This window comes from Rhea pennata, chromosome 2 (genome assembly GCF_028389875.1).
Source record: "Rhea pennata isolate bPtePen1 chromosome 2, bPtePen1.pri, whole genome shotgun sequence".
Taxonomy (NCBI): Eukaryota; Metazoa; Chordata; class Aves; order Rheiformes; family Rheidae; genus Rhea; species Rhea pennata.
Window position 1 is genome coordinate 37049397 of NC_084664.1, and position 20677 is coordinate 37070073.

General features: G+C 39.0%; 1 protein-coding gene across 1 annotated transcript in view; it reads left to right on the forward strand.

Annotated features, from left to right (window-relative positions):
* The window catches only part of SNX10 (sorting nexin 10), a 40941-nt gene that overhangs the window by 6821 nt on the left and 13443 nt on the right, over positions 1 to 20677 (forward strand). Inside the window, exons 2-4 of the mRNA XM_062567813.1 lie at positions 10897 to 11037; positions 11476 to 11531; positions 20226 to 20312. Coding sequence (XP_062423797.1) covers positions 11508 to 11531; positions 20226 to 20312 — 111 coding nt within the window. The 5' untranslated portion in view covers positions 10897 to 11037; positions 11476 to 11507. The remainder of the gene's footprint in view (positions 1 to 10896; positions 11038 to 11475; positions 11532 to 20225; positions 20313 to 20677) is intronic.

A 20677-nucleotide genomic window follows, 5' to 3' on the forward strand; every position in this document is an offset into this window, starting at 1 on the left:
GCAGGAAGGTGAACTAGTCATTCAAGATAAGATAGAAGACCCTAGTTCACCTCCCCCTTCTCCAGACAAATAAGGGTGGAGGCTGCTATAAAGGTGGTGGCAAAGCAGTCGGGTCACTGACTTAAACAGTCCCTCCACTTTGCAGAATATTGGAGTGGAAACTGGTTTTAGGGATCAAGATCCAAGAATTGGAGACAATTTATAGCTGAAATGCAAGTCTCTTTGGGGGGCTGTTTTGAGAGCTGTTTGACACACACAGATGCTTCTGCAGAAGCAAAGCCTTCCTAGGTTTCTGCTTATCTGTAAGGAAACTTTCTGACCACCATTTCACCTGTGATCATAGGCAGATTTGGAAGGAAGATTGGGTGGGCCTGCTGGCCAAGAAAGGGATATATACACTTAGTGTGTAATCCAAGATTAAATCTTAAAATAGAGATGCAAAATTATGTCCTCACTAGTTTTTTTCCTCAGTCAGCTTTTCACAGCTAAATCGCAGGGATTTAATGTGAACCCTGGTAAATAGGAGGTTAATAGTTATGATCAGCTTTCAAAGAAAGAATATCTCAACTTTCTCAGTAAAACTACCCCTGAATACCTGCACAAAGACTTGTAAATAATGTGAAATAACTGTAAAGAGTATTTGGAATACTATGGACTGTTTTTAAGAAAACATAAAGGCAGTCCTTATACTTTGAACTGACTGAATGACTTCCTTTTTGCCATTGCATATTTGAATACAGTATTTGAAAGTAACACTAATCCTGTACTATAGCATATGGATATAAACAGATGATTTTGTTTCAAAAATGATTTTTCTGATGTTTTCTGAGTTCTTCAGAGCTACAGAAGTCCTTATCTTGGATAATCTTTTTTTTCCTCTCTCCAGGTTAAATAATGTACTTGCTGAGTCACCTTGGTGACAGGTTTGGGGATATACAGCCTCCAAGATTTAACTGAAGAAGGGCTTGTGAACCTGAGGGAACGTTCTCTCTCACTCTTTTTTTTTTTTTTTTCCTCCAAATATACTTGTTGATTTTTTTTTTTTGTAACAGTCACTATTTCCACTTATAGCACTGTTTTGCCTATGTTCTTAGACCATGACAGCTGTGACCACTAGCATGTTTCTGAATACTCTAGAACTAGTTTGGCCAGCTTCTATCATTCTGACCTTAGATGATTAATTGCCTGATCCTAAATATCTGAAACACAAGACTGTGGGCAATGTAGAAGAAATGATACAGACATTGGGTTCAGTTTGTATGAATACCCATTCACTGGATTTCTAGCAAAGTCTAATTCTAAGGAGCACTGTCTTTTCTCCATAAGCTCAGCTCAACTAGATAACTTTCAAACTATTTACTGCCTCATTCTGTCTTTGAGATGAAATTCTAATTTTCAGCAATCAGTTAATAGTTAGCTCACAACAGTTACACAAGTTGTAGTTTTTAAGTTGTATGACAACTGTTCCTCTTCCTGTTCACCTTATGTTTCTGTAAAACAGACAACATTAAGCATAGCATTATCCTTATGGAGGGCCTTCAAAGTGTTATGCATTTGTCTGGGTATAAAGTGACACAGGATTTGAAACTTGCCTGTAAAGTGGAATATATAGTCATTAATGGTTACTTCTCTCTTTGGCTGTAGCAACCTGATTGCATCAGTTTTTCGTAAAAGTAACTGAGAGTGACCAGCTATGAAGGATATCCCCAGTGGAACTTTGCTGCACAGATTTACAGCTGTGGAGGATGTGCAGTAACTGCTTTGTTCTTTTCCTGCCTGTTTTGGGCCTTTTGTTGAGCTGAGTTGCTTTGGTAGCTCTTTTATTCTATGATGTGGAGTGCTGAACTGAAAAGATCGAGTTCCCACAGCATTGTTCCATTTCTTTGGGGTGGTAGAGCTAGAAAGGACCTTTTTGGATGTTGTTGCATCCCAGCAACCAGGTAAAAGACACTTATTGCAGACTTGCCTATAGAACTACAAACTACAGTGTTAAATGCATCCATAATGTGTGTTACAACTGGCTTAGATAAAGGTGTGATGTATAAATTGGCACTGTCACTTTCGTTTAAGACTGGTTTGTGCTGATTTAGCTTGAAGTAAGTATGTTGAAGTGAACCTGGAATAAGCCTTCCTTAAACAAGAAGAAGCTGGAACAGTTTCATTCAGGCCAGTTGTTTCCTGTAGGCTTGCAATACAGTTTTAATGAAGCAGATTTAAAAATGGATTTTAAATGCATACGTTCTTATTCAAACAAGGTACAAGCAGGAAATCTTCTGTTGAAAAAACATCATGTGGGTTTGGGCTCTGTGACTGCAAGATGCAAGTCATATCTGGCCTGCAGGCAAGAAGCTCCCCACCTTTGCTGCTTTTTGCTGCTTGCACTAGACAGTCAAGGGAAACTATGGATCACTATAGGTGTAAGTTGCACAAGTTTCCAGTAAAGCTGAGTCCCATCTCCTGTTTATGTTGAGGATACTTCTGTGGCATGTAGTAGTCACCACAAAGATGTGAGAAAGAATGATTCAGCCCAGGAACTCATTTAAATGGTGGTGAGTGACAGGAAGAGAAATGCAAAGTATAAACAAGGAGAATGATAATGTTTTGAGGAGTTTCTCTCTCTCTCTCTCTCTCTCTCTCTCTCTCTCTCTCTCTCTCTTGCTTTAAATTCTATGCTAATCCTGTTTTGGGACAGGTAGTGTAACAGACAAGTAATGTTGTAACAGATAATGTGGAAATACTTGAATTTGAAGAGAGCAGTGGTCTTGTCACTTGAGTTATGCATTGAGACTAGAGCTAAAGGAGCTGTTGCCTGGTAGAGGCTGCGTTGCACTCTACCATGCTTCCTCTTGACATAGCAGTGGGGCTGTTTGCTACAGCTGCTGATGTAGCCTCCCCACCAGCAGCCCAGCGGTACTAAGGGGAAAGAGTGCTGCCCACCACCTGCCTTCAGTGCCCACACCAGTGGTGGGATAGGCAAGAGGCAGCAGTGGGTGAGCAGCCTTCTTTCTAGTAGGATGGGCATGGGGCTTGCTGGTACTCAGGCACCTACCTGCACCTCTATCTGGGAGAAATGCCTACGTTGCTCAGTTAGCAGATGGCCATCTGGGTGTGAGAGCATCTTCTATCCGCAAAGCAAAGCGTGGCTGCATATTTGAACTTAGCTGGTCACACAGACAACTAGTTATAATAACTTTGAGCTAGTGTTGGTTTCAGGCCATCTGGCAATCCCTCTCACTTGACTATGATGGCAGATTAATCAAACTCAAATGCTGCTTTTCTTTCTCCCATTTTTGTATTTGTCTTGCCTCTGCTCAGTGTTTTTACCCAGTGATTGCTGACTCCTGCTGTTCACTTGCAGCTTCTGAAAGTTTTCCATACCTGAAGTTTTCTTCCTGTGCTGATAATTGGCATGAGGATGATGTCAGTCTTGTAAAGTTGTGGTATAACTCTGATAAGACTAATAATTTGGGAGAATATACCCAAAAGACAGCTTAACATTTAGTGGGCACAAAAGAAACTGGAAGTGGAAAATCCAATGGGTATGAATGAATCTCTGATTTTTCTTTTTTTCAGACTGATTTTTCTTATTGAGCATGCTCATGAAAAGTTCTTCCTGCCAAATTGTGTTCACTCCTCAGAATGGTCTGCTTTAATGAGTAAAACTATTTAGAAGCTATTTACTTTTGAAATACTGTTTTCTTGCCACTGCCATAGGCTACCTCAGAAAGAGAACAAACAGACTGTTGAACAAGCCAATTGCTCAGTTAAATTCACTGTTAATAAATTTTTAAATGATTAACTAAACTGCTAATAAACCCAGCTCAAGCCAGTGCAGTATGTGAACAGAACTACACAGATACAGCACCAGTAAGGTTTTGCACCAACGATAGGCCATCTGATGAGCTCTTCAGTGTAAGAGGTCCCGAGTGAATTGGCATTGTGGGATATCCTAGAGGTATCGTGTCCTACACACTGAACCATTGTAATGTTCTCTTTAGGGTTACAAAAAGTATATGGATTGCTCTACTTAAGAGACATAAGAAACAGAGCAGTTTGAGCAGATTTGATCAAAATGCTTGGTGAGCTCGTATTGGCTGAAATATTTCATATCTTGCTGTTTTGAGCTGCACTTACAGAGACTGCTTAGAAGTGATCTGTCTCACAGGATATTATTACTTTTATTTTTGACTGTATCTGTGCTTATTTACCAGACATATCCACAGAGAGCCATAATTAGACTGATAGTTCTGATTCTGTGGTTATGACCAAGACTTGTTGCTTTCACTTCACTTTTGATCCTTTTTTTTTTTTTTTTTTAATGAGACCAAACATTAGCACTTCCTAGCAGTGACCAGGCTATGCTTCACAAAAATAACTATTTTGATAGCGTACAAAAATCTGCAACAGGAAGAAAGCCAGGATAAAACTATGTAGCGCTCTTCAAGTGCTCTGCTGCTTGCATTGCTTTTAATTTGAGGGGGAGGGGAGAGGATAAATTAAAATGAAAAAATGAGCAAAAATGGAAAACTTCAGGCACGTGATATTCAGAACACTAAAGGGAGTGAGCCAGGAAAGAAAATATCTGGATTATTTGCATTTATGAGACTGAATAAGCCAGCATTGTTTTTGCTGACTTTTGCTTTTCTTGCTCAACTGTACAGATACAGCTTCCATCAACCTTTCCTTCCTGTGATAATTAAAAATGGGTTATTCCAGAGAGACACTTTGGGGAAGAGAACATTTTTAGGATAATATAACTTGATTTGATGCAATGAAATATTTAATTCGTGTAAAACATCAAGTTCTGGAAGAAAGAAAAACATACTCTGTGAACATAATCACAGCTTCTGAAAAAAATGTTCAAGATCTTAAGATTTTAATCAGTATTCCAGAATGCTAATATTTTAGTCTCTATTTATGAATCCTTGACTTTTGACTTGGCAGTCCAACTTGTAAAGGGATCTATTGTTTGATGTAGTGTTTGAAGCTAGCATCATGTAAAAACATCAAGGAGTGGCTTGTCCAATCTGGGGTGATTTTTGTGTTGCCAGTAGTCATTAGTGTACCTAATAAATGTGCATACGATTTGTGTGTGCATGTACATCTCTGTTCATCCTTTTTGAACTGAACAGAACTTTAACTTGGACAGTACTCGGATATTACTTTGCTTCTTTCCCTTGATATTCAAAGATAGTTTTACTGGCAGTGGCATACATTGTTCAAATAGTGCTTAAAAAGTCCAGTGCCTACCCAGTATTTTCCATGTTGATTACACCTCTAGTTAAAAGAAGACTGAACTTCCAGCTTGCCAAGTTTGCTTTTGTTTTCAAAATTATTTTCTCCTAGTTTTTAAGAAAGGATCTCAAAAGTTCCTTTATGCAAGAGCATTTGATAAGAATTTATTTAGAGGTCACCAATACTTCTACTCAAATCCTCCCTGCCTGATCTCTTGTTGGCCTTCGTAGAATGCCCTAGCAAAAGAAAACTGGAATTATTTACATTACAATTTGTATTACGTTACAAAATGACTTAGCATAGTTCAAGCTTCTTACTATGCTCTGTAATATTTGGAAAGGGTAGCAAAGGTAGTCTTGTGTAGTAGGCCAGCTGATAGGAACTAGCACTTGTTGCCTGGAGTTCAAGGGCACCACAGCTGTAGAGGAATTTTGAGTGGTGCCTAAACTGAGTGGTCTCAAACTACTACAAACATTAGCCTTGAATAATAATGGGTTACTATGTTGAAGACTGGCACATACTGTTCTGTCAGTGCCTTTACCCACAGTTATTCTTATCTAGCTGTGGCTAACAGCCTAATATGTTGGCATTAGCTATATTGGTATTCTCTAATGAGAGAAAAACAAAGTAAAAATTACTCTGGGATCAGCAACCCACTCAGACTGCAGATTTTACATGAAATCTTTTTGTTGAATGTGTTTTCCATTTGAGACTACAAAAAGCAGAATGAAGAAAGATCCAATATTCTCTCCTACTGGAAACAGATTTCTTACTGTGAATTTCTTGCTTGTTTAAGTCTTTAGGAGCCTCTCAAAGGCTTGGAATGTGAGTCATTCTGCTGTGCAGCAATATGTTATTAAGTTGCTTAAGTAATTAAGTGTGCATCATAATACCAGTCTAATTGGAAAGCTAGAACCATACCTGACAATACAATCTATATAGTGTATTTGTTTGGGAGAGGAGACGGAAGTTGGTATGTTTGATTAACTTGTTGATTCTGGAGTTCCTCTGAAATAAATGAAAATTTCTTAGTTTTTTTAATTGACTGAATTAATTCTCTTGACTAAAAAAAGATTGTAAAAGCTAGGAAGATTACAGCACAGTGGAATGACTGACTGCAGAAAATTGCTAGCACAGTGTTTACAGTGGATTCTTCTTCTACCTGGTGGCCATAAACAAGCATTTTTTCAATCAAATGGAGTGAAATCCTGTATGAAAAGAATAGTTAACTAGGCATCCTGACTGCAGCAGCTGAAAGTGAGAATTTCAAGTAGAGCTACAAAAGTATGATTTCTGGAAGTGTATTTCTATGTAGTGCTGTCATTGGAGGGATGTTTTATGATTTCTGCTGGCAATTTGGAAAGCTCTTGTTCTCTTAAAAGCAGTTGAGAAAATGTCCTTGTTTCCTGCTTGCAAGTGAAGTGATTCTGCTACTACTGTAGTACAACACTAATGAAATGGGTACTTTGAGCTCAGAAAGTACTGGATTGTGCTTTAGTCTGCAGACATCCGAATGCTGTGCAGAATTAAAATAAAAATGCTTATATATTTCTTTTGTTTTCTTTTTAATGAGCAGACCATGACTGTAATTCCCTGAGGGGAAGAATAACCAGCTAACCAGCAGGGTTAATGAAAGAAGGAAAGACATGAGTAGTCCAGAGTTAGTCCTCACCATGCTGCTTCAGAGAGGTGCACTCCTGATTCCTCTAAGGAGTGCAGTCAGATTGACTCCAGGTATTGCTCCACTTCAAGTGCACTGAACGGCCGCCACTTCCACCAAGGCTGTTTCTTCTGAATTGACTGGAGGGGTCTGCTTGGGGAGCAGCACTTGAATGAGATGTGAAGGACATAACACTGAAACAGGCAGGCTTACCAAAATGCAAGGTGCTGGTGATGGACACCACAGTGTGTTGTGTACTTATTAATAACTAAAAATGCCAGCCTGACAGTGCTGAAAACTAAAGGTGGCTCTTTCTATGGGCCCTGATGTTTTCTCATCTGCTAATTGGGCTGCATTAGTGCATATGCCGAGACTGCTATCTGAGGCAGTAGGTCTAGTCACAGGCCTATCTGCAGCTTATATCTCTCTCTGGGGCTGGGTCATGGCACCATTTTGGGCTGTGAACCCTCTGGTTTGGTCTGGGCAAAAATGCCTGTTCTACTGTAATGAGTAGTAGAAGGCTAAGATTCTCGGCTGAGGTGGCTTGTGGTCCCTTAATGATGTGAACGCTTCACTTGTCTTTGCAACATTCATGCTCTGAAAGGAGAGCCCACTGCTGTTCGTAAAACGTTCATGCTTTATATATTTTAAAAAAACTTTTCCCAGTTGGTGAGAGCAATAGTTCTACAATGACCATATATGTTAATGCCAAACTATATGATAATGTGATTAGTTTGGCATCACAGAATGGTATACTTTATATGTATAAATATGCTAGCTACCTACATATATTTCAAAATACTTTCTTCAAAAACTAGTTAATAAGCACATAATCTTGTTTGTTTTCTTAGAGTATGATACTGCTGCAAGTTGCCATCTAAGTCACTACTGGGCTAGACAGATGTCTGCACTGGTTTCATATATTTTATTTATGTATGTTATATTTTTAGGTGTGTGTGTGTGTATATAAAAAATAAAATAGCATGACTGTTCTTATTGTGACATCAGGCAGTTTTGTTTAATGAATGTTAACACTGCCTTCTGCTGCTGCTCCTTACCCTTCGTCTGAATCGGATATGTAACGCTTGATCCATGCTTCTGACTGGATGTGAATGTACTAGGTGGGGCTTTAACTGCTTCACAAGTTTCCATTCCTACCTTCTCGCAGCGGCGGTGGCACAGTTCCTCCCTGCGGCGCCTCTTGGGCTCTTGGCTCCTTGCAGTGGCTGCAGGACGGGCTCCTTTCCCAGCAGGGACTGACCTCCCAGACCTAGCCCCGCACCCAGGTCTCCAGTAAGGACAGTAAATGCTCCCCAATAAATTCTTGTTCGCCTACCCTGAATCCAGGCACTTATGTTTTAGCATAGAATTACTTCTGAGTTTATCAAATAGTCATTTATGAACTTTCTGGAGCTATTTTTCTTTTCTTTCATTTTTAATTGCAGCTGTCTTTGTGTATTTTACTCACAAATCCATGTGGACAACCTGACGCTTTTGAGTGCGGTTAGGTTGGGTATATGCAGGCATGTTCTGTTGTGGTGAATGCTGTATACTGATGCGGTTGAACTTTCTGTACCGTAGGTGAAAACTCTTAGGATATTTTTGCTTTAAGGTAAGCAAAACCTGAAATGTAGTGAAGATATTTATTTAGAGATTTGATTGTGATCTCTCTGGTCACACTGTAGCCTTGAAAGAAAATTTCATTCAATCCTGATGACAGTAATGGCCTTGAAAGGGCAGCTGAGGACTTTGCTGTGATTGGATAGGACTGTCAATCATGACCAAGGTCTAAAAATAAATTACTTTTCCCTGTTAAAGCTTGAAGGTAGTTATTTGGTTATGTTTTCAGAAATACCCAAAGGTGGGTGGATAAGTGATTCTTGAACTGCAGATCAGCACTTACTGCTTGAGGGAAACACTGGCTACATGACATTTTGTACGCAATCCCAGAAGAGACAAGTGCACTGCGTATGCTGCTACCTAGCAAAGGGCCGACCATAAAATTGCAATGTAACTAAATGCAGCTACTAATGAGGTGGCCGAGAAGGCTGTGCTTGGGTACCTGTGAGAGATAACCGGTCCCCAAGCTGAGCAGGCTGCTGAAGCTAGGAACAGCATGTAGCTCTTGCTCACTTCTGTTTGCACTGTGCTTAGAGCAGTCTGTCCTGTCATTTTTTTGCCTGTATGAAACTTTTTTTTTTTTTTAAAATCATTCAGTTGGGGAGTACAGGAGGAGAAGCCACCTCCTTTAAGATTAATTCGTTTACCAGGTAAAAGGATATTATCCAATAGCAGTTAAAATCTAAATTAAAATGAATTGTTTACTTAGAAAATAAACTCTAAATATGAAATAAAATATACCTAGCACTTCCCTATTATCCATAAGAAAAACATTACAGCTCCTTTTCTTTTCTTTTTTCTTCCCTTTTTCCTCCTTTTTTTTTCCTTCTTTTTTTCTCCTAATTTTTAATCTGCAGGAAGAATGACAAGTCACTTCATAATTTTATGCTTTTGGGTGCTTGCTGGCAGCTGTGGCATTGTGCACTGAAGCTTCTCTTGGCTATGCAACTAAACTGTCAAGAAGTATCTCCTGAAAGGAACAGGGGTTATAAGAATCTAGATGGCTTTTTTTTAAAAAAAAAAAAAGAGAGGGAGCTTCAGTGTGAAAAGAAATCAGAAGCAGAATGAAAACTTATTCAAATCAGTGGTTTTTTTTCTCTTTTTTTCCCTTAGCCACTGTGGAAAGTACTATATCAAAACTACAGATCTCCCACTGATTTTTTTTTTTTTTTTTTTTTTTTTTGGTTTCCTTTTCCCAGCACTGGTTTGTTTCTCTGTCAATGGAAATTTTTTTGTGAGTAAGAAGACCAGTAACCTCCTATTTGGTTTCTGAAGGTGGTTTCTCTCCATCACTTGCATTTTTGAGGAGGGTATTTCAAAAAACAAAAATACATTTTCTTAAGCAGACAGTTGAACTGCTATTCTGCTTCACTGACTTCTGCATGTGTTAGAAAAGTTCTAGAAGTGTCTGCCTTGCTACTCTACCGAATACTTCTTTCGGTATGCTTTCTAGTTATCTGCAGTGTGATGGGTGGCATCTTGGACTTGCTGAAGTCAGAAGATACATCTTTAATGAGCTTGGATTTCAATTTGAGATTAATCACATTAGAAGTTGCTGCGTTGCTGGCTTGCCTGTAGTATGTTGCTTGTAAAATGAAAAATGTGTTTTGCTATTTGGATATAAGAATTTTTAAAAGTTGTGAATGAGATTTAGTGTTTTTGTTTCCTAAAACAGGAGAACACTTACTATTAAATGAACTAATGATAATATTTGCATTAGAGTGACTCAAAATTTCTTTCCTTTCTCATGCTGTATTTTCTTTTGTAATAGATTTTGGTCTATTCAGAGAAAATATTTGCATGTACAATGAAAAATGTAGTTATAGGAAATAAAGGAATATTCTCATACTTCAAACTATATGGTGGAAACTTCTTTAGCCTTTTTAGAAAGCCTTCTGATGCTGAAATATTAATTTTAACACTTCAAATTGCTATGGCTGCTTGGAGTTTAGACTGTTCTTTCTAACATACACTAGCCTGGAAGTTGTTTATTAGAAAAACAGAAGATAAAATGAGTTGTATTATTTCAGCCCTGTCACTTATTAGCAGTATCAGAAGTAGGATATTTTGAGCTTGCCTGACTGGTGCTACTTATGCCAGTAAGAAATAAAAACTGCAGAAGATATATGACCTGGGGGAAAAGAAGGGGTGAAAAAAGCCATAATAAAATGTTCATTTAAAAAAAATGTTCAGCAAGAGTAGAGATACCATTTTCCTTCTACTGCAAAGATGGAGGCGGGCAGATGAAGAGAATTTTTGTATTTGGTTTAATTCTATGCTTTGCTTGATTAGGGGTTTTTAAAACTACTAATGCCACGACGTTTTAGCTAGCATACAGAATGCAAACAAACAATTTCTCTCTCTGTTTATCTTCATTTCAGGGAAACGATTTAGAGAGGCTTTTGGATGCTGATTTCGGCCCTCCACCAGCAGGATAAATTGGGCTGCGTTGCGTTCTAGCATCTCCTAGAGCTCAGCAGCACTAGTCTCCTCGAACCGGGGCTGGGAATAAGGTGCAGGGGGTACGTACTGCCTCGGCTTTGTTTCTGCTGAGGACAACAGAGCGTGCGCTGGGGGTGCCGGGGGCGTGCGGCTGTTGGGAGACTGGTGCGGGGAGGGTGCACGGGCGAGCACGGGGGTGCAGGGCAACCGCTGGGGGATGTGTGCGCGTATATGTGCGTGACACTTATGTGGATCACTGGACTGTCATCCCCAGAAGGGAACTAACCCAGTCCTTCTAATGCATCTAAGCAATCTGGCACATCATGAATCAAAAATACATAGAAATGAGCTTTTGTTTCTGACTATTAAATTCCTAGTTATGGTTTTTGGAAAAAAAAAATCTGTCATATATTGAACTGACTGTGGCTCTTCCTGCTGTTTACTAATACCTAGCAAAAAAAGATAATGATGTTTAAATTCCTGTTAAATGCCACGCTGGTGTCTGTTTTATTTTTCAGGTTTTTTTAACTTTAAATACAGAACTGTGAAGATGACCCCAAAACATGAAAAACAAGTAAGTGATGTTTCTTCTTTAATAAAAGAAGGATTCTAGTCTGGTGGTTGTGAAGTGAATTTTACTGAGATTTACAAATGGGGAGTTTGTCATCTTACATCTGTCAGATTAAGTAACTGGTCACAGCAATTTCATAATGTCTTCTATTAGCTGTATATAGAAAGCTTTCCCTGGGATTATTCACTTTCTTCTGTATTGCAGCCTCCACCTGAAGTCAGAATGGCCGTTATTTTTGGAGCATCTTCACTTAAAAATGCACTGAAGTCTCCAGAACATTCAAATATGGTTGATTAGGGTGTTGTATTGAAGAGGTGCTGTACTAGGAACAAAGCACAGTATGATGTTCTGCCTTGAAGTAAATACCAATTCACAGTATTTCATAGCATTTCATAGTTATGCCATGATATGATTGTGGCAGTATCCCAGTCCCTAGAATAGTCCATGGTCATTGCAAGATAGTCCCAGAAATTTCTTCTTTCATTTCTAAGAGACTGAAACTTGCTTTGCATGCTATATGCCACTTCCAAGCAGGACTTTTGAAGCAAACTTTTAAAATGCCACTATCCTATGTCCTTGATTCCATTATATGATGCTTTGAGATTGTCTGGTTGCCTTTAGATACGCAGCTCCATGATAGCACTGGTTCTCCCTTTTGTTTGTTTGTTTTAAGTGACTAGGCATTGTTAGCTGCCTGAATGTCTTAGTACAGAGTTTTAGTAGCTAATATAAACATCCCAAAGGAGATCTGTAAAATCCTGTAATTCTTGCTTGGCATTCCAAGGTCAGGATGCTCCTGCCTATTTCAGAAGACTTTTTGGCACAAGATGACAGTGTCTTGAAAGCGACCATATTGTATTCTCCATTAAAAAGACACAAGATTCATTAGATTTTTTTTTTTAAGAACAAAGAAACTAGTCATTTTAATGACTATTGGTAATAACGCAGATTGCAGAAAACTGCTCGAAATATTTATACAAAATTTGCAACCTAAACTTTGCATCTTACTGGAAACAAGGCCTGAGGAGTGAAGCTGACTTGTTGCCTAAGCTGAGAAATGTACCTTCCCACCTCTGAAGTCTCTCAGCTTGTATGCATTTGGACGATGTTAACCAAAGGAAGGGATTGGGGGGAAAATATGCTTAAACCCCATCTGATGCTGCTTTTGATATTACTGTAGATACAGCACCACAGAATTTTTTTTTTTTTTGCCTGTCCAACAGTGGTTTCTGGATAAAACATGAGAAAGCAAGTATTTGCTTTGTTCCTACCAATATGCCTATTGCATTTTGGAGCCTGCATCAAATGAACCTAAAATGAATCACTGATAGTATGACAGAGGAGGATATCTGTTTTGGCAGGCCCAGATTGGGCCATTTGAGCAGTGCCAGTAGGTTAAATAAATGGAGCTAGTCGGAGTCCATGAAACACTTGCCTATTTTACCACCACCTTTCCTGATATTTGTATTTATTTAATGATTTGTTGCCTCGGGAGTATTTAAGAGCTTGAGATATAAATAACATCCTGTGGACTTAGGTGTGCTGAACAAACACGGTGGGGGTCCTTACCTCAAAGACCACTCAGATCTGGGAGTGGTAAAAGCCTTTAGCTTGTCTTGATGATTGCCATGTCGGCTTTCACTGGTGGAGCAGGACTAAAGTACAACTGTAGGTAAAAGTTTTCTGAAAACAATCAGAGATTTAGGTGTGTTGGTAATAGTATTTTGTTCTCATTATCAAAGTTGCAAACCATTTCATCGAAGCGTTACATTTAAAATAAGTTCATGGAAGCATTTAAGGACACAAATTGATTTGCAATTAAAATATGTATGGATGAGTGTTTGAACCCAAATAAATTTTATTGACCCAAACTACATTAATGCTACTTTTCTGTGTCAGTATTTGGAGCTAGACCTTAAGCACAAACAATACGGAAAACAGGTTAACACAACTGAAGAGCGAACCATGCTCTTCGTGGTTTTCATTTGACATGTGCGAGTATTTCTTCTGTTGTTGTGGTTCATATCCTCAAGAAATACAGTGACATTTTGTCATCCCCCCCTCCTTTTCTTTTTTGCATATTGTTGAGTGGATTGCTGGGTAAGTTTATTTTTAGCAAGTATTAATAAAACATTTCTTCTTAAGCAAAGGGCACTGAGAATTGTCTGCTCCAAATACTCACTATTGTGTGTCCTGGACTGGAAGTCCACGTGAGAATAGAAAGAAGTGCAAAAAGGTGAACTCACCAAGCACACGTGAAGAAGCTGGTGTATGTTTTGTGGGGAGGCTGCTCTTGTTTTAGGAGACGGCCTGAACCCTGGCTGTGCTTCCACTGCAGCTGACTCAGCAGGGCGGACTTGCCGTTTGCTGCTTAGTATAGCCCACACCAGACTCGATTGGTTACACTGGGGTTAGGGGATTACTGAGTTAGAATTTCCGTATGATCTAATTATTGCAACATAGGAAACCCTTATGCTTTACTTAAACCAGATAAGAAAGCAGTGCTAAGCTTACCATGTCACTTTAAACACATTACAGGAAGAGTTAAAACCTCCTGAGGACTGGTGCCTTGCAAGAGCAGCAGCTTCTGGAGAGTCAGTTTTCCACCATTGCTGCCATCAATGAAATCAGAATAAAAGACAATTCTGCTGTTGATATTTTGGCTATCACAGGGGCAGTGTGAGACATCTGTATTTTAAATGGCAGAAGAAAGGATAGTACTCAGAGAAGGGCTAGAGTACTCATGTCTGCTTGGTTTAGCTACAGGTGCAGTTGCATCCAAAATTTAGATTTCGAAATGCCCATCAGTTGCTTCATGTAACTGTGGCAATAGCTTTCTTCCAGAAATGCCTAAATTTCCTTCAGGAAGGGGGCTTAGTGAGCCCTGGGTGCTCTGCAGTTGCAAATCTGGATGCTGGGGAGTAACTCAGCACTTGGCTTGTCAGCCCATTCAGGGCAGACAAAAATATTTTCCACCTCTCTGACCTGCATAGCAATAGCAGACAAGCAGATTTTCATGATAAACCTCCTGTTAGTACACAGCATAAAACAGTGGCCAAAAAAACAGGGGACACCTCTTCTCTCACTCCCTCTTTATCCACTCAGAATTGGCTTAGAGCGTTCACTTCAGCCAGGAAAGATTTGGCATATTCTTCGTGTTTAAGCACCAAGCCACAGAATATTCTGGAGTGATGCACTGCCAGTTCCTTCTGTTAAAATTTCATGGGAGAAACAAATACTCACTGGGTCAGAGAGAATGAAAGTAAATGACTTTGTATGACTGGTTCAGACACTCAGCTGAAAGAGGGACTTCAATTTCAGTTTTCTCTCCATTAGCTCAGGTATTTGATAGAATGTAATGCTTAGAGCTAGAACTGAACTCTCATTTCCAGGAAAAATCATCCTTCTTTTTTTTTTTCTTTTTTTGGCTCAGTCCCAATGAACATGAAAGATTTTATCAAACAATTTTCTCTCAGGTGTTAATCTCTTACCAGCCTTACTATTCAACATGCATGAAGTACAGATTGCCCATACACCCAACATAAAGAGCCCCATATCATTTGTGATTGATTCTTTTACTAAGAGGCCACCTGATGGGAAATTTTGCATATATATATATATATATATATATATATATATATATATATATATATATATATAAGAACTTTATGGAAAATGACTCTCTTGGGGTTATTGACTCATCGAATGTGCAACAGTGGCACCATGGAGCATGAGTTTATCACCTGATCCTGTCCTGAGAATGGAGATCTGAATTAAAACACAGCTGGAATGGATGAAGCAAATAGTCATCCAATGCAGCAATATTATTTTCCTCCCTCTTGTGGTAGATTTTTCCCATATTAAAAATAGATGTTTCCATGTAAGATTTCCTATCTTCCTAGTAGAAGAATGCTAAAAATAAACTTCTCAGAAACACAGTTTTTGCAGTCATTCTGTATAATAGAACTTCTGGCATGTCCTTAGCTCCAAGCAATCTATTGTATTGTCAAGAAATGATATCTGCAACAGGGAGAAAAAAAGATTTTATATGTTTGCTTCAGCTGCTAAAATGATGTATTGTTCCTTTTGGGGCAAATCCAAACGGGAATATTCCAGCTTTCAGTGCCTCTGTGTACAGTGACCTTAGTGCTGCCCCTTTTCCTTTACTGTCAGCAGTGATGTTCTCTGAGCAGGCCTGTAACAGTGAGATTGTAGGTATAAGTCAGGCATCAGGGCTTTGTTGGCCATTTTGTCATTTACATGTGACTTGAACTACTGGGAATGACCTTGTTCTCAAGGCCAGGCTAGCAAAATGCCATTCCTGAAGTGACTGGCATAGAAGTCACAGCCCTTTTACCCATGAATTGAAAGGCACAGCTAGGTAGAGAACCTGCTCAGCTTCTTCCTGCTCATTAAATAGTTATAATTATTTTTTGTGTTCTAGGCTACAGACGCTAGCTTGCTGGTGCATGCAGTAACTGTAAAGCTGGTTCACGTAGGAGAGAAATAACTTTCTGTTTTTCCTTAGTTATCAATAGAATTTCTTGTTAATTAATTTGAAATTGCTTATGTAGATATTTGGGCCACTGTGACTGCTGGATTCCAGATCAAAACTTTTATAATAGCAGTTTGGGTTCTGCTTGTGAATTAACAATTTCCAGGGGAAAAGAATACTTTCTGCAAAAGTTTGTTGTGCAGTGCACAAACCTCCACTGCCAGGTTTGGACATTTTGTACTGTCTACACTGAATTCAGGTTTTGGGAGAATCACTGCACTTGGGCATTGCAGGAAACATTCTTCTTTAATGCATTGCAGACATGTCTGTGTATTGTGCCCACAATTAAAAAAGAAAAAAGTATATAAATATGTGATGTAATAGCTACATCTGCAATTCTGGAAAAACAAAACAAAACAAATCTTGGAAAGGGAGCGGGGGAAGAAAGCCATGTCTTGAAAATGATTTCCTCTCACAAGTAAAACTTCCCTGAAACTTTGGTTTTAGGCATTAGTAAGCCTGGGGACTTATCCTCTCTTAGGGTTCTGCTTCCTGGTTTGTGAAGTGGGACAGTTATGCAGTCTGGCGACAAAAGATGAAGTTAGTCTTCATGTGGTCTGTGGGAGGAAAAGGGCAGCCTCACCTCTCGCAGGTGAGCACTGGATAAGTTGAAGATAGATGTTCTTATTGACTATATCTCATTTTTTTTATAGCAAAATTAGGGAAAGAAGATAGAGGCAAAAAGGACTGCTATAATCTGTTCAGTGTTTGCAACCAGTGAACACAGAATGGATTTAAGCATACAACAGCAATGTCTAAAATGAATAGTCTGCCAGCTAACTTTATTTGGATTCTGCCTATATGCAAATATTGGACTCGTACAAGCCTGGTTTTATAGGGACAAGGTGACACAAGCACCTTTTACGGCAGTGTATCCACATTTACACTAAGTAGTACTGTTTTGATTGAATCAGTGTAGTTATATTGCTGTATTTATTGTATTGTTATATGCTAGTTTGCTCCCATATCACAGAGATGGCATATGGGTTAAGAGAAGGGATGTCTAAGTGTGTAATGCCTCTATTTATGAGTCTCAGAGACTGTAAAAGGAATTGCAGTTAACACTTCCTGGATTCAAGATATTTATAGGGGAAGTAACAGCAGATCTTGAGAAAGGCTGTACATTCTGGGTTTATTTTCTAATTGCTTAATATTTATCTTGCTTCATACTTACCTCAGTCTTGGTATCTTTTGTTAAACTAAAAGAAGAAACTCCCAATATTCTGCTGAAATGATGATGTTTCAAACTGGAACTCATACTGACTGTATTTGAGTGCTGCTGTTTACTGAGGTATTTCATTGTACCAGAGAATATTTTTACTCTTGCGTCTGTGATATGCTTCCCAAATACCTGACTGCTATTTTAGATGTGATCGGTCTCATTTCTTGTATAGGTAGAGTCTGAAAAGTCTGAAGTATTGAAGGCCTCAGTATTGAAACCTGATGGCCATTTAGTTAGAAATTAAAGTACAGAGGGTTTTGCGTGGAAATTCTAGTCCAGAATCATTTACAAGGTAACCCATAGCTAACACAGTATAAACCAAATAAACTTTTTATCATAATGTGTTGGTATAATAGGGTTTAAAAGGAGTATTTTACTTAGAAGGCTATTTTGATTCCTTATGAAGAGGAGTGTAATAGAAGGTCACTTGGAAATAAAATAATTTGAGGAACCTAGGTATAAGGAAGCGTGATGGGAAAATGATAGGGCAATTGATCTCAGGAAAGGAACCAAAAGTTATAAGTAGGCTGTTTACAGTCTTGACTTCTGAGCTGCAGTATTTGAATGTAAGAGGAGAGCAATGTTGCATCTGAAACTTTCTGGTGTAATCGCTCTTCTTCCAGCTTGCAGGACCTCATGAAAGGGAAGCCAGAATGATTAGCAGAAGTGTTTGCAGCGCTGGGGAAGAGTGAGAAACACGGAAACAGAAGGCTGAGAACAGAGAGAAAGATAGAATTAAGGAAGACTAAATCTCAGGAGAAGATAAGAATATAGATACGAGAAGATGTTTCAGCAGGTCTGAAAATATGCTATAATAGCCATCAAGGAAAAAAAAAAGCAGAACTGAAATACGTCTTTCTGTCCTTTGTTTAGCATATTGGATTGATCTGCATAGGAGGGGGAATAACTTTCTCATATCTCTCACAGATTTTTCTCTACTAATAAAGTCATGACCCCCCCACTCAAGCTCATAGATATTATTACAACTTTTGTTGATTTGTTTGTTTTGTGCCCTGTTGGCATGAGGTTAAAAAGCTGCAGAGCGCAGTCAGGCCTCCGGTGTTCTTCAGTGAGGAAAGAAGCAGCAGAGTTGGCAGGAGTCGTTCAAATGGGCTTTCTTTGGCAAGGTGCTCAATGACAGTGTTATCCAGTCATATTGCAGAAAAACTCCTGTGACTGGAAGTTGCACTAAATGAGATGAAACAGTGGGCAGTATCCAGCCATCAGACCAGAGATTCTCCATCACTGAAACAGTATCACTAGGAAATCAGTTGCTCTGGGATGATAAATGATTTAATCAAGACCACAAATACCTCCCTGCCGCATACAGGGTACAAATGACTGTTCAGGCAAAATAGATCTTTTCCTGTCAAGGATGTCCTTTTTCTCATGTTTGCTGCTGGTGGCACTGCTGGATGCTATATATCTGTGGTTTGGGGGTGGAGGGACACATTTTGAGAGCTTTCTAGTTTAAGACTCTGATATGTGAATAGAGAGGTACTAAAAAAGCATCCTGCTTACCAAAGACTTTGTCCTTCCTCCCACCTTTGATCCCTGCATCTGGAGATTTAGTGCAGTGCCTTCCTCTTAGGAAAAATGTATCTACAGCTTAAAATGATTTGCTTTTCTTTAAAAAGTTGCGTAGGTGGTTGCCTTAGTTCTTTGGGTAATTGCTTACATATGCAACTGAAGTTGGACAGGCTATTCTTTTTGTTCTAGTAAGAGCTAGTAGTTAGGCGCACTTGCAACCTTTATACTTCAAAGAACCTTTTCCATCTTAATATGAAAATATGGATTTACCAAGTTTGCTTTCTTAATATGATACAAAATTTCATGTGGTTATTAGCTGAGGATACCTAGAAGCGTGTACTCTTCAGCCTCATCCAATTTTTATTAGTGATGCCTAGTTTCATTACACTAATGCCCTCAGGCCTCTATCACTCCTTTGGGATCACTCTAACTTATTATTTAAATTGAGAAATTATAAGGAAATAGACTAGGTGTGACAACTTCTAAGGTGTATGCTCTATGTCATTGTCCCCTGAAAGTGGGGCTAAGTATGCTCTGCAGTGTTCCCTTTTCACGCAGTTGATGGCCAGACTGGGATGGAAGTGCCCTGGTCCTACTGTCCTTAGTGACTTAAGTTTGTGGTGTATCAGGAAGCGTATGTGGCACAGCGGAAGGGGGGTATTCATCTCTTTCCACAAAGCATCAGGGATGCTAGGCTTGAGACCATGAATCCCTGCATCAGATCTGTGCCTGGCACAATTAGGAGTGGTATACCCTCCTCTACTGGGCTGAAGTGGGTAATTTGTGCATAGAAAAAGACAATTCTTCACCTCCTTGTGGAGGTTCTGAGACCTGTCCCAGATCCCTAATATCAGTGGGTACAAATACCTGATCTTAAAAAAAAAGATCATAGATAAAGTGGCAAAAGAAATTCAGGTGCAAATAAAACTCTATACATAAGCACTGGGTACATGGAACAGTTTTGTAACACATTCTTTGTGAATGTTGAACAAAAACTTGGAAAAAGCCTAAAATACCTGCTTAGTTCTATCTTAAACCTGTGAGTTTTGTTTTATGTTGGATACTTAATTTGTAGCTGTTGAAATCACCAGATCTCCCATGAATGAAGCATGTGTGATAATTCACAGTATTATTTAATCTGAAATAGTCCCTTTTGCTAGCAGTTTGGCAAGGAATTTCCTGGACATGTGCCAGCTCAGATGACATGTGTAGCTCAGATGATTCATTGCTTTTTGCTTCTCTTTTTATTGAATGTTGCAATCCTATAAAACAGTAGTTCAGCTTTTAATCTGAACATAGTAGTTCTGTGAAGCAGCAGAATAATCAGAAGAATCTTTCACGCTCCCTTTGTCTTCTGAAATTAATTGCTTGATTTATTATGCGCTTGCAGGAATTTGTAACTGTCTTGGTGCGAGACCCTAGGACACAGAAAGAAGACTCTTGGCATTCATACATAGACTATGAGATATTCATTCATGTGAGTATTAAAATATCAATACAGATTCTTTGTATTCTTATTGCTGTTTCTTGTCCAACCTTCTTGTCCACTTCAGATAGTAAAGGAATTTCTTTACAACGCTCCTGGAAGACTGGGGGATATTATTCTCCTTTTAACGATGCAGATGCAGTGAAACAGGTAACATAGCTTGGCCAAAACCATGCAGCAAGTCTGTGGTGGAGCTGGGACTAGAACCTGATACTTGGGTTCACATGAGTGTTCCAGAACACGTTGTCTTACAACAGATACTGTTCTTAGTTTTAGTTATCAGCTAGAAAATCTGTGCAACAGACTTGCATAGTCAGTGAGCTTACAATTATAGAAGTAGTTTAATGTTCAGCTAT